This window comes from Artemia sp. Qi Xiang Cuo, chromosome 5, assembly GCF_049724085.1.
Source record: "Artemia sp. Qi Xiang Cuo chromosome 5, ASM4972408v1, whole genome shotgun sequence".
In the NCBI taxonomy this organism is placed as follows: Eukaryota; Metazoa; Arthropoda; class Branchiopoda; order Anostraca; family Artemiidae; genus Artemia; species Artemia sp. Qi Xiang Cuo.
Window position 1 is genome coordinate 78,443,084 of NC_142798.1, and position 16,564 is coordinate 78,459,647.

A 16,564-nucleotide genomic window follows, 5' to 3' on the forward strand; every position below is an offset into this window, starting at 1 on the left:
GTTTTGATTTTTTACTCATAGTACTGAGGATTTTTTTTTTAGAAAATCTTTTTTGTTTCTTTGCACATAACTGTCAGTTAATAAAAGCCAATACTCATAATTTATTCAAAACGTAAAAAAGGTAAACTCAATTACCGTTTGAGTTTAGGTTGCCAATGTCTAGTCTGGCCACTGGTTCTTATGCTTTCAGGCGCCTATTCAGTTTGGAATTCTATTTCCGAACCGAGATTCTTTAAATATATTGAGTGGTTGAATCCGCTTCCCAGATGTCATTTGGTTCCATAGATGATTAACAGTTTCTCCTTTGCTTACAAAATAGGTTATGTTTTTCTTTTACTCATAGTAGTTAGAAAATCTTTTTTTTTCTTTTATATATCACATCTAGTTCGTTTCTTGGATGCCTAAAAAGCGTTCTTTGCAAAAATAACAGGCAGTTAATAATAGTTGTTAAGGCAAAGAGCTTAGCTTGTAATAACACCCGTTGAGCTAACGTTGCCAATACCTGCCTGACCCCTTTTTTCCTTTTAAGGCGTCAAACCTTGGCTTAAACAGACAGATCAAACTCCAGAAGTCCCAAATCAAAATTAGTCCCAAAAATATTTTTTTCTTTTATATATCATATCTAGTTCGTTTCTTGGATGCCTAAAAAGCGTTCTTTGCAAAAATAACTGGCAGATAATAATAGTTGTTAAGGCAAAGCGCTTAGCTTGTAATATAATACCCTTTGAGCTAACGTTGCCAATACCTGTCTGACCCCTTTTCTCCTTTTAAGGCGTCAAACTTTGACTTAAACAGACAGACAAAATTCCAGAAGTCACAAATCAAAATTAGTCCCGAACAGCCTCAGTAACGACGGGGGACACGCTACCGAGCTGGGAAGAGAGGAGAGACGATAAAAATATAAATTTACTATATTCCACCAAAACATAGCTATAAATTCGTTTTTGCATTAAACGTTTCTACTGGCCTCTATTTTTTTCTAGAGGCACCCTCCACCCTTGCCGCTTCCTGGTGGGGATGGAACTTTATTAAAAAAAAGGTGGAATATTGGCGGTATATATATTTTGTGATTGATTTCAGTGACCTAGCCTTTTAGTCTTTCTTTTATCTTAGTCGTGTTCGAGGTATTTGACTTTAAATATGTTTTGCAATGAAATATGTTTTTTACTAGACTATATTTCTGTCATAGGGAATTATTCTACCCAAACCACATTAATAAGCAATATATAAATTAATATATTAACATATTAATTAATAATTATATCAATTTATTTTAAATTTTATCAATCATGTTAATTGAAATAGGGAATTGGCTTCTGTGATAGGGAATTATTCTACCCAAAATACATTAATAAGCAATATATAAATTAATATATTAACATATTAATTAATAATTATATCAATTTATTTTAAATTTTATCAATCATGTTAATTGAAATAAAGTTGTAGTAGTGATCTAGTATATGCAAGGCCGTACCCAGGATTTTTTTTCGTAGGGGGTTTTACTCAAAGATTTTTTTTTCGGGGGGGGGGGGTTACAAAAAAATACCTCAAAAACTCATACAAAATTTGTTTATATCCATTTTTGTTACGTTATTACAAGTAAAAAAAAAACATTTCGGGAGGGGTTCATAAATTAAATATACTTTTGGTATCAGCCGAGCATACTACAATACCGTTTTTAAGATCGGCAGTTATATTCTTTGAAATCCTGTAAATGCCTAGAAAAAGAGGTTTAAACGGAACCTTGAATATGAGTAATCGAGGCAATTGTATTCACAACAGAGCGTCTAATTCCAAAAATATATCAAAACAGATTTAGTTACAAAAAAAACAAAAAACAAAAGAAAGAAACATAAACCAAATACAAATATCCTAAATGGCACTCTGTGTTTTATTAACTTCGGAACAATTTGCATCAAAGTAGCTAAACTAGAAGATCCTAAATGATAAACTATAGAGCAAATGAAACAGAAGGATAAGTGAAATAAATCAGAGGGGGAAGTGAGACAGTGAGTAAACAAGGTGATAATTCAAACCGACACTTGAAAATCACATACAATGGCAATAAGGCACTGCATAACTCATAATTTGTAGGCTAAGGAACACACTTCAACAAGTAAAAGGCTGCGGTCAACATCTTTGGTAGACTAAAAACAAAAGAAGAAGAATAACAAAACAAACTAAGAGGCAATAAAGCTAGGATTCCCAATTACTAAATATGCCAAGAAAGAAACAACTGATAGACAAATGTTTTTTTTTTTTAATAACGGAAGTAAAATGACGCATAGGAAGTTTTTGAATTATAAAACACGTGAAAAACTAAGAACCGTAAAGAAAACGTCACATTTTCCCCTAGGGATCCCCATAATTATTCTCCTTCAACTGAAAACTGGCTAGAGGGAATTTCGGGGCATATCGCAAACCTACCCTGAAGCTTCATTAAATAGTTAGTTACTTCGTGTGGGCAAGGAAGGGCACGCTGTTAGGAAAATATGATTTTAAAAGATAGATCTTTGCTATTTTATGTTGCTTATATATTAATATAATAAACAACAATAGCAATGTGATGAATTTGACACGTAAAGTTTAAAAAAAGGTATAATAAAATTAAAATGGGTGAAAAATATGCAACCAAATAGTTGCATAACCATTATCGGGACAATGCAAAGGATGAATGTTGTTCGGTTCTTAATTATCTCCACTAGGCGACATGTACTTGTCTATATACTCAGTATGTCTTTATTGCTCCTATAATTTCCACTTATCTCACCGATATTTCTTCTGTTTGACGAATTTACCCCTCACCATCGAAATAAGTTCATATACGTGTTTGACAGCCTTTTAAAGGCGACAATTCTGACGTAGAAGCGTACTCAGATGACTACTTAGAGACAGTATTAATTTTCATTTTTTAACTAGTTTATTTATTATAAATTACTAAATTAATTAATTTTCTGTTTTAAATCTAATGAATTAATTTTCTGTTTTAAATCGAAATTCATTCGTGTTTGACAGCCTTTTAAAGACGACATTTCTGACGTTGAAGAGTACTTAGAAACAGTACTAATTTTCTGTTTTTAACTAAGGGAAGAACTAGTTGTATTCTTGAAACATTTCTGGATATCTCTTAGCCCGATACCGCTTTGATATATCTGAGCCAAGTTTCACGAAAGAACCTTACGAAAGAACCTCACGTAAAATACAATTTTACGTGATCTTTAAACTCCTTGATGTGTACAGCGGAAAATTTTTGGACCTAAAGGTATGAAGAACATTGCTTCCATCTTTTTGCATAAAAGCCACGGAAGAATAATGTCTTCAGAGGAGTCACTCTAATGTTGCGTGAATGTTAGCGTTGTCGATATATTTATGATTTAACAATCCAATTTATCAATATATTTATCTTGTGGGCTACTCGATATATTTTACAATCTTACAGGAATTAGTTCCCATGAAGAATTAATTCAAACATTGCGGAAAAGAAAAACTTCATATATTTTACAATCTTATAGGAACCAGTTCCCATGAAGAACTAATTTATATATTTCGGGAAAGAAAACCTTCGTATATTTTACAATCTTATAGGAACAAGTTCCCATGAAGAACTAATTCAAATATTTCAGAAAAGAAAAACTTCATATATTTTACTAACTTATAGGAACCAGTTCCCATGAAGAACTAATTCAAATATTTTGGAAAAGAAAAACTTCGTATATTTTACAATCTCATAGGAACTAGTTCCCATGAAGAACTAATTCAAATATTTCGGTAAAGAAAAACTTCGTATATTTTACAATCTCATAGGAACCACTTCCCATGAAGAACTAATTCAAATATTTCGGAAAGAAGAAAATGCGACGATTTCGATAGGGCCCAAACATTCCAATAGCTACCTTTTTTATTCAGTGCATTAGCAGTAAAATAAATTCTTTAAAAATTTCGATCGACTTGGCACAATTTTGAAATCGAATATATTTGCATTATTTTGTGAAAACAACACATTGATAGAAATAGTATAGAAGTGAACAAAAACATAGATACCAATAATTATAAAAGAAAGGTGGGACATAAAGAGGAGCAAAAGAAAAAAGAAAAAAAAGAGACAAAACATTTTAATACTCTTTAGCATCTGCCAATCCTTGAACGAAAGTTATAGATATACAGTAGAGTGGGAAGGACAGAAAGATAGATAGACAAAGAGAGAAAGGAGAAAAGTGACAAGAGAGAAACAAAGAAAGAAAAAAAGTAGTGGGATAGAGAACCAGAGAGAGAGAGGGGAATTACACAAAGCTATAAGGACTAAACTGCAAGTTCTATGATTAATTTTTGTGTAATTCGGTCACGTGAATCGCTAAACTAATGAACTTCGTAACATAAAAATACTTCCTAGGAGCATACTACAAAATTAACAAAAAAGGAGGGGCAAGAATATGAACTTTCCAATACTTGGAAACCAGTACAGGAACTCCTTGCAACCAGAAACCAGAAACCAGTACAGTAACTCCTTGGCTGTCTGGAATCAAAACACATTTGATAAAAGTCATGGGTTTTGATTTAAATGAACTTTATATGAATCACAAACCTCATGAACCCTTATATGAATCATTAAATAAACCTCAGAAGGATTTTGAATGAATCACTCTATATTGATCAGCCATGTCCGTCGAATAATAAAACATTTCCCTTTACATTTATCATCTTTCAAAACACAAAATATTCAATCAATTTTAAGGCCATAAGTCCAAGGGCCATACTGAGAATGTAAGCGTAAATCTGTTAACTCTCAACTGTAAACAACCATTCCTCTTAAAACTAGTTCCATTCATAGGTTTTGATTTAAATGAACCTTATATCAATCACGAACCTCATGAGCCCTTATATGAATATGAATTAAATGAACCCATATATGAATCATTAAATAAACCTCAGAAGGGTTTTGAATGAATCACTCTATAGTGATCAGATCAGCCATGTCCGTCGGATAATAAAACATTTCCATTTATATTTATCATCTTTCAAAACACACAATATTCAATCAATTTTAAGGCCCAATTCCAAGGGCCATATTAAGAATATAAACGTAAATCTGTTAACTCTCAACTGTAAACAACAATGCCTCTTAAAACTAGTTCTATTCTGTTCTCTGTTCATAAGCATAAAACTGTAGACAGAAAAAGATGGTTAAATTACAAAACCGGAGGTCCTATTTTAATAGCCAGAGTTGCCACCATGGTCAGTTCCTAAAATGCCACAATTGCCCAAATGTGCGTGCTACACAGCGATATTTGGTGTTAAGGTAAAAAAATTGACTGAAATAGAGCTAAAATAGTGTTAAAATAGCACTTTCTTGCTATTTTAGCAACCCTGAGCACGTGATACAGTGCTACACATAATGAAATAGTGCTAAAATAGCACTTTCGTGCTGAAGGTGGCAACCCCATAAATAGGATCCAAATGTAGATAAGATTACGTTGAGGAATCAAAGATGTTTGAGACTTCCCTTGGGCAGAATATACTTGATTGGTCATACGGATATTCTCTCAGCGTTCAGTAGAGCTTGTTGCAATCAGTTAAAATTCATTGCAACAGCTTATTAAATAAGCCTAGTTATTGTGCTGTATTGAACGCGTTTAAACATCTAAACGAACTTCTTTCAAAAGAAAAATCTAGCAAATCTATAAAACCTTCGAAACTGACCGAAAATACTGCTAACCTATACTAATACATATATATTCCCATAATTTTAAATCTTCAAAAAGACGAATTGTAGCTTAAAAAACGAAAGCACAAAAGCCAATAATTATTTGCAATAGGTTTCCGTAAGTGCTTTTGAATGATATTTAATAATCGTAATTCGCTATTGAACACTGGAAAATACAAAAAACAATTGTAATAAGCTTATTGAACGCGGGATCTGGCACGAAATATGCTTTACGATACCAAAGCGAAACTGTTCCTGGGAACTCTGGTTCAAACTTACATATCACAAAACCCTTTAGACGGCTAAAGATCTCAGTAGCGGGATGGGGTGGAGGCGTGATCTTTCTGAATAATTCAGGGATGTTTCCTTATCCCCCTGTGTGAATCACAATTTTTTTACGGCTTTTTTCCCAATCTAAGTACTGAAAACTAAATTCCTTCGTAGTTTTTTTTTTTCAAAAACACGCATTCACAAATTTTGCAATAACGGTAAAAATACCTAAATTAAATGGAAACACATGAACATTCGTAAAACTAGAGATTTTTTTCTTAAAGAACTAGGGTATGGGGAAAGGGGTTCAATATATTTCTAAAAATATCAGTAAAAATTAGGGTCTATGTTATCAATGCCAACATACTTCATGAAGAACAATCTCCTAGTTAATTCAACCTTATTCATATATAGAATTAACTTTACCGTAAATAATTGCTTTTTGAGCTTACTATTAGAATAGCTCTAATAGTAAGCAAAAGAACAGCATCAGAAAAAATATTTACACACTTCTCATTACTCCTATAATATCCACTAGAGTACCACTATTCTCACCTCTTACATTTTTAATAAAACAATCCACCATTTAACTTAATAATATTTGACGAATAATTTAGCATCTAATTTCTGATTCTGGAACCAAACTGATAAAATGACGATTCTGTAGAAGTTTTGCAAATTACAGATATATGATCACCTTGCAGACGATGCTTGGCAGAGTTATGCTTCCGTAAAAGCGTAAAAAATTTATTTAGCTAATTACAGGTTGGCAGCAATGAACAATGAAATAAATACACTTTTTGTAAAGCTTCGTGTCAAATTTTTCCCGGTGAAACTTCTTAAAAAGAAAGTTACAGTAGATGTTTTAAATTGGTTTTCACATTTTAATTCTTTCTATATATTGTTAAATATATATATTATTATTTTATATTAGCCTTCAATAATATTATTTTCTGTCTGAAACTTATTTACGCCACTATCCAAAATATGATCACTTCGTATTATCAGTACCACTATAAAGTCAACTTTGCCCTGGTCCGAAAGGATCGCACTTATTCCCAGAATGCGACTGTACCCAAAAAAATATATCTTTAACCAACTGACTTTAGACACATCTTATCCTGGGAGGATATTTTGGCTATGAGATTATTTACTAGACTTCTTCAATTACAAGCACGTTATTTTCTTCGAAGTATGATGGTGGGGAAGGATGGAGGTAAAGGAAAATAACATGGATAAAATAAAAATTTAAGGGGTAGTGGTAATATTTTTAGAAATACGGCGAAACTGAGGCCAGATTACCATGTCTTGTCAAAAAGACGTAACTGGCAGACAGAATAACATAATATGACACAATAACGAAAAAAGGGCCTAAACTGAAGTACAATAAAGAAGTAACAACCGATAAAGCTCGAAGGAGGTGATCAACTAACATCAAACCCAAACACCTTGAGGATTGCGTGGAGTAGGTGCTGCATTTTCCAGCTGGCGTGGGGATCCTAATATTCTACGGACACTGCCTCCTCTTGGTACACCTAAAAGGATAAATCATCTTTGTATCAAAAACATTTGGGAAATGAATAATCATGTGCATTAGGAAAAGGTGAGGAGGTTTCTTCCTCAAACATCAAAAGACTCCTCTTCCTAAATAGATTCCTTTATTTGCAGGTACGCAAAAATATAACCTAAGGGGAGGGGGTGAAGGGAATGCTTCACTGGGTAAGGAGTAGAATTATCCAGGGGTTACTTTGATTCAAACCTGAGAGGGGGAATGTTGCTTCCCGTGTGTCTAGTATTTTTTTGTAAAAGAAAAACTTTTTCTTTTAAATTCTCATACTGGTAAAAGATGTAAAAGAGGCATGTTCATTTTGAGTTTCAAAAGAATGCCGCAAGACATTTTATTCCTCAACACTGAATTTTGAGAAAAAAAATTACGTTACCTGGAAAAGAGTGTAACACAGCCCATAGTAACTAGAAATAATAAAAAAAAACCCGAAAAAATTGACTATTGAAAAAAAAATTGTCAATGTACATCTACAGTTTTCCGGGCTACATTTAAGATTGAAAAGTAACTACGAAGAAAATGAACGGGAATTTAGAAAAAAAAAATCTTGAAACCCATCAAAATGACGGTGGCATGAAATGAAAGTACACCATTAAAATTACCAGCACTGATATAACCTACCCCTCTTCTTTTTAATCAATTCCAATAGAAGATAAGCTTTACTCAACAGATAATTTCGAATATCATTTTTTGAAACAGAGTGCTACATTAAAATACTGACCATCCAAAACACAGGCCCATTCACATTCGCCTTTTACGTTAAGCATGACATTATTTGAGAGGAGTGGTCTAAAACCGAAAAGCCAACAGTTAAATTATTTGAAAACATAGTAGATTGTGGTGGGAATCATAAAATCATCGCGCTTTTGGGAGGACCAGGCCCCGAGCCCCAAGAATAATTTATCTTTGTTTCCACCCGGATTAGTAATTCTGATGACATTTCCCTAGTTAAAGAATCAGCAAGCGGTTGGTAAAGCTCTCAGCGTATATAATTTGATATACGCATTTCGAAAATCCAGTAAGTGAACTTCTTCAAGTTATTTAATAAGTAGCCGTTTGGAGGCTTGACTATGACCATTCTGAACAAACTCTTCAACTGAACAATTAAGAAGCATTCGAGGATAGACGCAAGATAAAGGGGTAAATGCCCCTTTGGCCCAGAAATTAAAGCAATAGTTACGTTCTTTTTTTTAAATCACTATAGCTTAAAATGTTCCACTAAGTGAGTTTAATTGTGATCTAACCATATTTATTGAATCTTAGCAGTTATTTCTTTAGGTAGGTTCAAAGTTAATCTAAAAGTTTTAGTTAATCTTGGTATGATTTTAATGTAATAGATATATATATCAGGATAAAATCTTTCCAGTGATAAACAAGAAAGAACATGAAGACGCGATTAATATACCCCAAACTAACGACTGAAAGAAAAAAAAAACCATAATGGGCAGCAATGAGAAGCAATAAGCAAGAAAATTGCAGGACAAATGAGCATGGAAAATAATTTAACTAGACTAGGAACAAAGTGGTTAAAACAGCAACCACAGATAAGACAGAAAGACTGAAAATTTCTAGTGACTTATGTTAAAAGTCTAACTTATGAACGTCAAACAGCCTAAACTGAAAATCCACAGAAGAAAACTTTTCAAATTTTCCATGTCATTTCCTCTTGTGCCGCAAAGAGGTTTGACTGTGACCATTCTAAAATACCTTCAACTGAAAATTTAAGAAACATTAGAGCATAGATGACTGATGAAGGAATTCCCCTTGTTAAATACCCCCTTGACATAGATTTTGCAGAACCTCTGTACAGCACCTCACAGTATCTCTATCTTTTATTACTAGATCTTCATATTAAACATGATTTAGTTACGATTTCGTTATTCAAATTGATATAACTCCGTCACATGATTTGTAAATATGGTGCATTTTAAATGCAGATATTACAGTAGACGTAAGATCAGGTTTCAATCCAGTTTTATGTTGTACCTCCATATGGAATTCCCTACCAGTTAAAATTCAACTATGTCATTCTTATGGACAATTTAAAAAACAGCTAACCAACCATCTCTTATGCCTAGACAGTTAGTTCTCTCCTCCCTTCTTTTTTCCCCTCAATTTGTTTTCAATTTGTTTAATCCTTTCCTTTTCAATTTGCTTAATTCATTTATTTTGATTGGTATGGTAGTTTTTGGTGTTGTTCAATTTTTTTCTTCTTTTACTTCTGTTTGATTTTATTGCTATTATTTAATGTTATGTTTATTTACCCACTCTCACAGGCCAAAGAGCCTTTGTGGGGGTATAAAGTTCTGTAATTTTTTCTGTGCTTCTTTCAAATAAATTAATTGATTGGTTGATTACCTTAAATTTTGCTAGATCTATTCATCTTACCCTTTTAATAGTATTTTTCTGCCTGTCTGAATATTTATCTAACTATGATTATATTTATTTAGATGGAGGAGGAGGAGCGTGCATAGTTGGAGGAGTTGTAGATGTTGGAGATGGAGTGCATAGTTGCATAGTGCATAGTTGGAGATGGAGGAGGAGGAGCGTGCGTTGGCCTCAAGTGGCTTGGTGCTGCTGTGACTTGCTAGTAGTAGTAGATTGGATTTAATCTAAACGAAAAGAATTTATGTGTATTCATTTATTCGGCTATTCTGTATTAGGAGGTTAGGGAGGTTTGAAATTAGCTTGTCTTGTATTTTCTTTTTTATCCCGTTTTCTACAAATCACCGGCTTTTTAGTGTTTTTTCACATAAATGTGTAAAATTTGTAAGACATTTTTCGACCACTTCCCAATACTTAATTATCCAAATGTTTAATTGTCAAAATTTATCAATGTATTCACACCCTATGACAGGACAATAATACAACATCAAAATTCCTCACTCTCGTATAGCCCCTTGTACAAATAAAAGAACATAAACGTTTGACTGGGCACAGCAAAAGTATAAAACAAATACTATCAAACAGTTCGTGGTAACGAACTGTAAGTAAGGGGCAACCCGGCTCAATAGAAACGGGAACTCTAAAATACGGAATTTTGATACCAATAGATACGTCAAAAGAATTATATTTTTATGCTGGTTTCAAATATATAAGCTTCATCAAGTTTAATCTTACCCCGTAATAAAAAATTACGGGCCTGAGAAAATTTGCCTTATTTTCGAAAAAAGGTAAAAACACCCCCTAAAAGTCATAGAACTTTAATGAAAATCACACCATCCGATTCAGCGTATCAAAGAACCTTACTATATTAGTTTCAAGCTCCTATCTGCAAAAATGTGGAAATGCGTGTTTATTTTATTATTTTTTTTTCCAGGGGTGATCGTATCGACCCAGTGGTCCTAGAATATTGCAGGAGGGCTCATTCGAACAGAAATTAAAAGTTCTAGTGCCCTTTTTAAGTAACCAAAAAAACGGAGAGCAACTAGACCTCCTCACACGCTCATTTTTTCCCAAAGTCACCCGATCAAAATTTTGAGATAACTATTTTGTTCAGCATGGTCGACAAATACAACAACTATGTCTTTGAGGATGACCTAATCCCCCACAGTCCCCGGGGAAAGTGCCACAAGGTATGAACTTTCTCCAATGTTTACATATAGCGTTGGTTATTGGGACTTAGAGGCTACAGAAGTTTTAAGGGGGGATTTTTTCAAGTAGTTGGGGGGGGGGGTCGGGGGTTACGTGGGAGGATCTTTCCATGGAGTAAGTTTTCATGGGGGAAGGGATATTGCTGTGAAGGGGGCACCGTATTTCCCAGCATTATTTAAAAAAAGATCAGAAATTAACTAAAAAAACAACTATTTTTTCAACTGAAAGTAAGGAGCAACATAAAAACTTAAAACGAACAGAAATTATTCTGTATATGATCGGGTTCGCCTTCTAGTCATTATCTTTCTCTTTACGCTAAAGTTTTTTTTTTTGTGCTTTCATCAGAGATTATTATTGTAATTAGCGGCCGGTGTGAGTCCGGGGTCATTCTTAAAGAACTGGAACAAAATTTGAACTTAAGCGTAAATAGCGTGGTATTGACTAGAGGGGAACCCCCCCAATATACGTAATACATATATACGAATATAGAAGTTCGTTACGTAAGTTAATTCGTAAGTTACGTCAGAAAAAAATTTTGAGAAAGCCATTTAGCCAAAAAAAGGTAAAATTAAAATGCGAATTTCGTTTTAATTATTCATGTACTGTGAGCCAAAATCAAAGCTGCATTAATTCAAAAACGTTCAGAAATTAAAGACAAAAACTTTTTTTTAACTGAAAGTAAGGAGCGACATTAAAACTTAAAATGAATAGAAATTATTCCGTATATGAAATGGGCTATTCCCTCCTTAACGCCTCGCTCTTTACGCTAAAGTTTGACTCTGTCTCACAACTTTATTTTTAAAACGATAAAAAAAAACTTTAGCGTAAAGAGCGAGGCGTTGAGGAGGGGACAACCCCTTTCACATACGGAATAATTTCTGTTCGTTTTAAGTTTTAATGTCACTCCTTGCTTTCATTTAAAAAAAAAACTTGTTTTTTTTCTTTAATTTCTGAACGTTTTTGAATTAATGCAGCTTTAATTTTGGCTCACCATACATGAATAATTGAAATGTAATTTGAATGTTTATTTAACCTTTTTTTTGGTTAAATGGCTTTCTCGAAATTTTGAGCTGATGTAACGTTTTTTTTTATTTAATTATACAAGACTTGATAGCGCAGCGGTAAGAACAGCAGTGAGTCACTAACGGCTTTTGAGTATTAGAAAATATTTTGTCCATTTTGTCTTCTGTGAAAAACGAATTTTAACTTAATATATATATATATATATATATATATATATATATATATATTAAGTTAAAATTCGTATTTCACAGAGGACAAAATGGAAAATCTATGAAAATAAGTGAAAACGAGATCAGGCTTTACATAGCCCAATTTGGGCTTTATTTATTATAGCCCAATTTGGGCCCCAAACAGATTGGGCTTTACATAACTTGACCGTTTGACTTACTTTCCTCAACTTACCAACTTTTTTCATTCATAACATAGATCAATTTGATGTCTATGTTATATAAAGCCTTTGTAATTTTGAAAAATTACACAAAACTTTACTTCCGAAGGAGATCAATTGTTCTTGCCGTTATTTGGTCGGAACCCTAAAAGTCAATGACTCCTCCTGTTTGGGGTATCAATGCTTGGAAAATAGTTAAGAAATGAACTCAGTCGACTCTGAAACTAATCCAAGATTTCCTACACTTATGACATAATATCTTAAATTAGGTAATTATTTACAAGACAACACTGCCTTTCTATGACGAAAAAATACACGTTCAAATGGGGATAAGTCCATTTATTAGACAGTGAAAACAGATACAAAAGTCTGGATATTTTGATCACATGCACAGAGACCGTCATCGGCAGAAACACAGTATTTCTGCTGATGACGATCACTGCACAAATGAACAAAATATCAAGCCTTTTGTTTTCTGTTTTCACTGTCTAATAAATGGACTTATCCCCATTTGAACGTTTATGTTTTCGACAATTACAATTTAATTAATAGGGTGAATCCACTATAAATTGAAATCTATCTTGTAATTTAAAATATGGTCATAGAATTTACCATCCCAGAGTGACCGTGAATGTTCTTCAGTCGCAGTACTCAAAGTCAATGATTCGAGATTGGCTTCCCTTAAAAGGTTTACTAAATGTTCCTCCTCCAACCTCCGTGAAAAAAGAGTCGACTCGACCTGCTCAAGCTGAAAAAATAAGAAAAAAAGATACTACACAATCAATATAACATAACATAAGTTGAGTTGACATAACATAACATAACTTTACAAAACTTGACCTTTTGATTTGCTTTCCTCAACTTACCAACTTTTTTCATTTATAACATAGATCAATTTGATGTCCGTGCTATATAAAGCCTTTATTATAATTTTGAAAAATTACACAAAATTTTACTTCCGAAAGAGATCAATTGTTCTTCAATTCAATTGTGCCGTAAAATGGATAAATGGTAAGAATGTGAATCTACGATTAACAAGTGCGTATTTGAATACGGTAATTTAAAAAATAATATCAATAGTAAAGTATCTTATTTTGCTTATATATTTTTTTTTGTTAGTAGTTCACCTTTGTAGCAGGCTTTATAAGGGTCTCAAATGATCCAAATTTCTACATGCATGACGAACGACCGAACCTTAAATAATCAAATCTAAAAGCAAAATTGTAGACAAAATTTTGTAGCCAAAAGTTGCAGACAAAGCAAAAGCTGTAGACAAAATTTCCCGAAATTAATCCCAAAAAAAGCATTTCTTCCCATAGGATCAAGTGTTCTGTAACATTAAATAGTCAGACATTTAAACAGTAAAGTAATTTCAAAAATACCTAACTTAAGTTTTCAATTACTTTTTTTAATAGACATTCCCCATTATTCCTATTGAAGTCAAAAATTAATTTAAACGGCAAGAAAATCAACCTAACTTACGATTACCAAATTTACTTGAATACGAGAATTTCACTAAAAATTAACATTAAAAGTAGGTCTTTAAAGGTCTGTCAGTAAGAGTAAATCTTATTTGGCTTATTTATTACTTTAAAATTTTTTCTTTGTTATCAGTTTATCTTTGTAGCAGGCTATATAAGGGTCTCAAACAATGCCCCTTTCCACCCAGAATAACAATCAACCAAGCTCTGAAATAATTGAATTCAAATGTATATTGTAATAAAAAATATTTGAAGTCAAACCCAAAACAACGTTTCTGTCCATAGCGCCGTATGTTGTGTAAAATGAAAAAGCTGGAAACACAACATTTATATAAAGCTTTTTGATTAATTGTTCAAACTTCTGATGTGCACAATCAGGCACGTACGGGACTGGGGGGGGGGGGGCTCGAAGATTATTATGAACTGTAAAATTTCTAATATGTTTCAAGTTTGTCTCCTCTTCCTCTCCTCAAATGCTGCGAGATATATTCAAGCATCCATGCCTCTCTATAAAAATCGATTTTCATTATTATTATTATTATTTCATTATTATTATTATTATTTTTTTAATTTAACGAGCTCCGTTTTAAAAATAACCTATTGTTTCGTTTCTAAAATTTAACCCCTCCCACTCAGAATTAGGTACTTCTGTCACAATAAATTCATGAATACATTTCTGTTAATAATATTTTATTAAGTCCTTTTAATATTCGCAAACTCTATTTTGAAGACGAGATGCAGTAAAGCCGTTTCTATATAACGAACTATTTTTAGCAGGAAATAAATACTTTACTAGTATTTACTCTTTATAGTACTGCTTCTGAGAAGCGGTTGCAGCATGATTGAAATTTAAGCAACCAATTACTCACTTCTTCCGAAATAGCTCTAATTGACTGATCATATGTAGAAGTATCTCTCCAGATATTGGATAAAGTCCTTTGAAGCTCCTCTGCTTCAGCAACAAGTCTATCCTCCTCCGTTGTGAATTGTTCCGACAATAATCTAAAAGAAGAAAGATATCTAAACAACTTTGGTTTGAATAATAACTTGACTATTATTGAAAAATATGTTTAAAATTGAATTGATAATATTTGAGTAGATTAAAAATATGCGGGCAATTTTAAAAACAGTGAGATTTGGGTGGCCTTAAAGGCCTCTTGCGAACGTATTGCGTCAGATGCGTATACAAATTCGCCAAAAATCTGTATAATCAAACCGAAAATGAAGTTAAACCAGCCTAACGAAAGTATATAGGACTAAGCCAACAGAAAACATCTTAATTGATGCATAAGCCGGAGGGCTACTATTAATAAAGATAAATATTAGCCTAAACTAGCTCCTTGCACCAGACAAGCCATATGCAGACCATTTACTAGTTTTTTCTTCTTGCTCCCTAGTTTAACAGAGAATTCATGAATAACTCCCTACACCAGATAAGTAATATGCAGACCAGTAACTAGTTTTTTCTTCTTGCTCCCTAGTTTAACAGAGAATTCATAAATAACTCCCTACACAAGATAAGCAATATGCAGACCATTAACTAGTTTTTTCTTCTTGCTCCCTAGTTTAACAGAGAATTCATGAATAACTCCCTGCACCAGATAAGCAATATGCAGACCATTAACTAGTTTTTTCTTCTTGCTTCCTAGTTTAACAGAGAATTCATGATTATGAATTAATGGTCCCTGCACCAGATAAGCAATATGCAGACCATTAACTAGTTTTTTCTTCTTGCTCCCTAGTTTAACAGAGAATTCATGAATAACTCCCTGCACCAGATAAGCAATATAGACCATTAACTACTTTTTTCTTCTTGCTCCCTAGTTTAACAGATAATTCATAAATAACTCCCTACACAAGATACAAACTAATCATGACATGTCCTTTAAGAACCAAAACGAGAGCCAGTCATTGAACTGAGCCATTTCGCAGAAGTGATACCAAATTAAACGTAAAAAAATAGAGAAAATCCGAAAAGGGATTGTAATTTTATCTTAAAAGTAATTGATTCCAAAAGGGACTAATAATATTTTGAGCCTGTTAAAGTTGTCCTTAATTGGTTTTGCTTTTACTGTACCAAAACTCCTATATCATTTTGCGTTTTCAGTAAAGCGCTAGTTTTGTATAATCATAAAAGCATAGGGAAACATAATTAGTTGGTTTATTTGTACTAGTTACATTAGTATATATTAAATAGGCTGTGAAGTAAAGTTTTGTCCGTTTTAAGTTTCAACTTCGCTCTTTACTTCCTTCGGAAAAACTTTGTTTTTTTAAATTAATCATACCCAGGCCTAACCAAGATGTCACCCTTATAAAACCCTATCTCTGGTGTTAAATTGAATATATTAACAGTTGTAAATTGATTGGTAGCGTCTTAAGATTGGTAGTATGAAAACTTGGAATTTTTTTTTACCTAATTTCTTATATGTAGCAACAAGTGAGTTAAGCGGTCGAATGCATAAAAGAAAATGAATGGCAGAAGATTAGCTAGGGGGTGGCACATTTATCTTTTCTCACATGTTTCAATTAAGATACAAAAA

General features: G+C 32.9%; 1 protein-coding gene across 3 annotated transcripts in view; it reads right to left on the bottom strand.

Moving 5' to 3' along the window:
• Positions 1 to 1,776: 1,776 nt before the first annotated feature.
• The window catches only part of RASSF8 (ras association domain-containing protein 8), a 160,486-nt gene continuing 145,698 nt past the window's right edge, over positions 1,777 to 16,564 (bottom strand). For 2 of the 3 annotated variants that reach the window (XM_089089951.1, XM_089089953.1), the window contains exons 6-8: positions 14,894 to 15,026; positions 13,156 to 13,291; positions 4,797 to 7,509 (exon numbers count right to left, since the gene is read on the bottom strand). In XM_089089951.1, coding sequence (XP_088946077.1) covers positions 7,409 to 7,509; positions 13,156 to 13,291; positions 14,894 to 15,026 — 370 coding nt within the window. In that variant the 3' untranslated portion in view covers positions 4,797 to 7,408. Of the gene's footprint in view, positions 4,517 to 4,796; positions 7,510 to 13,155; positions 13,292 to 14,893; positions 15,027 to 16,564 lie in introns of those variants that run through there. The other variant, XM_089089952.1, reaches the window with a different exon arrangement.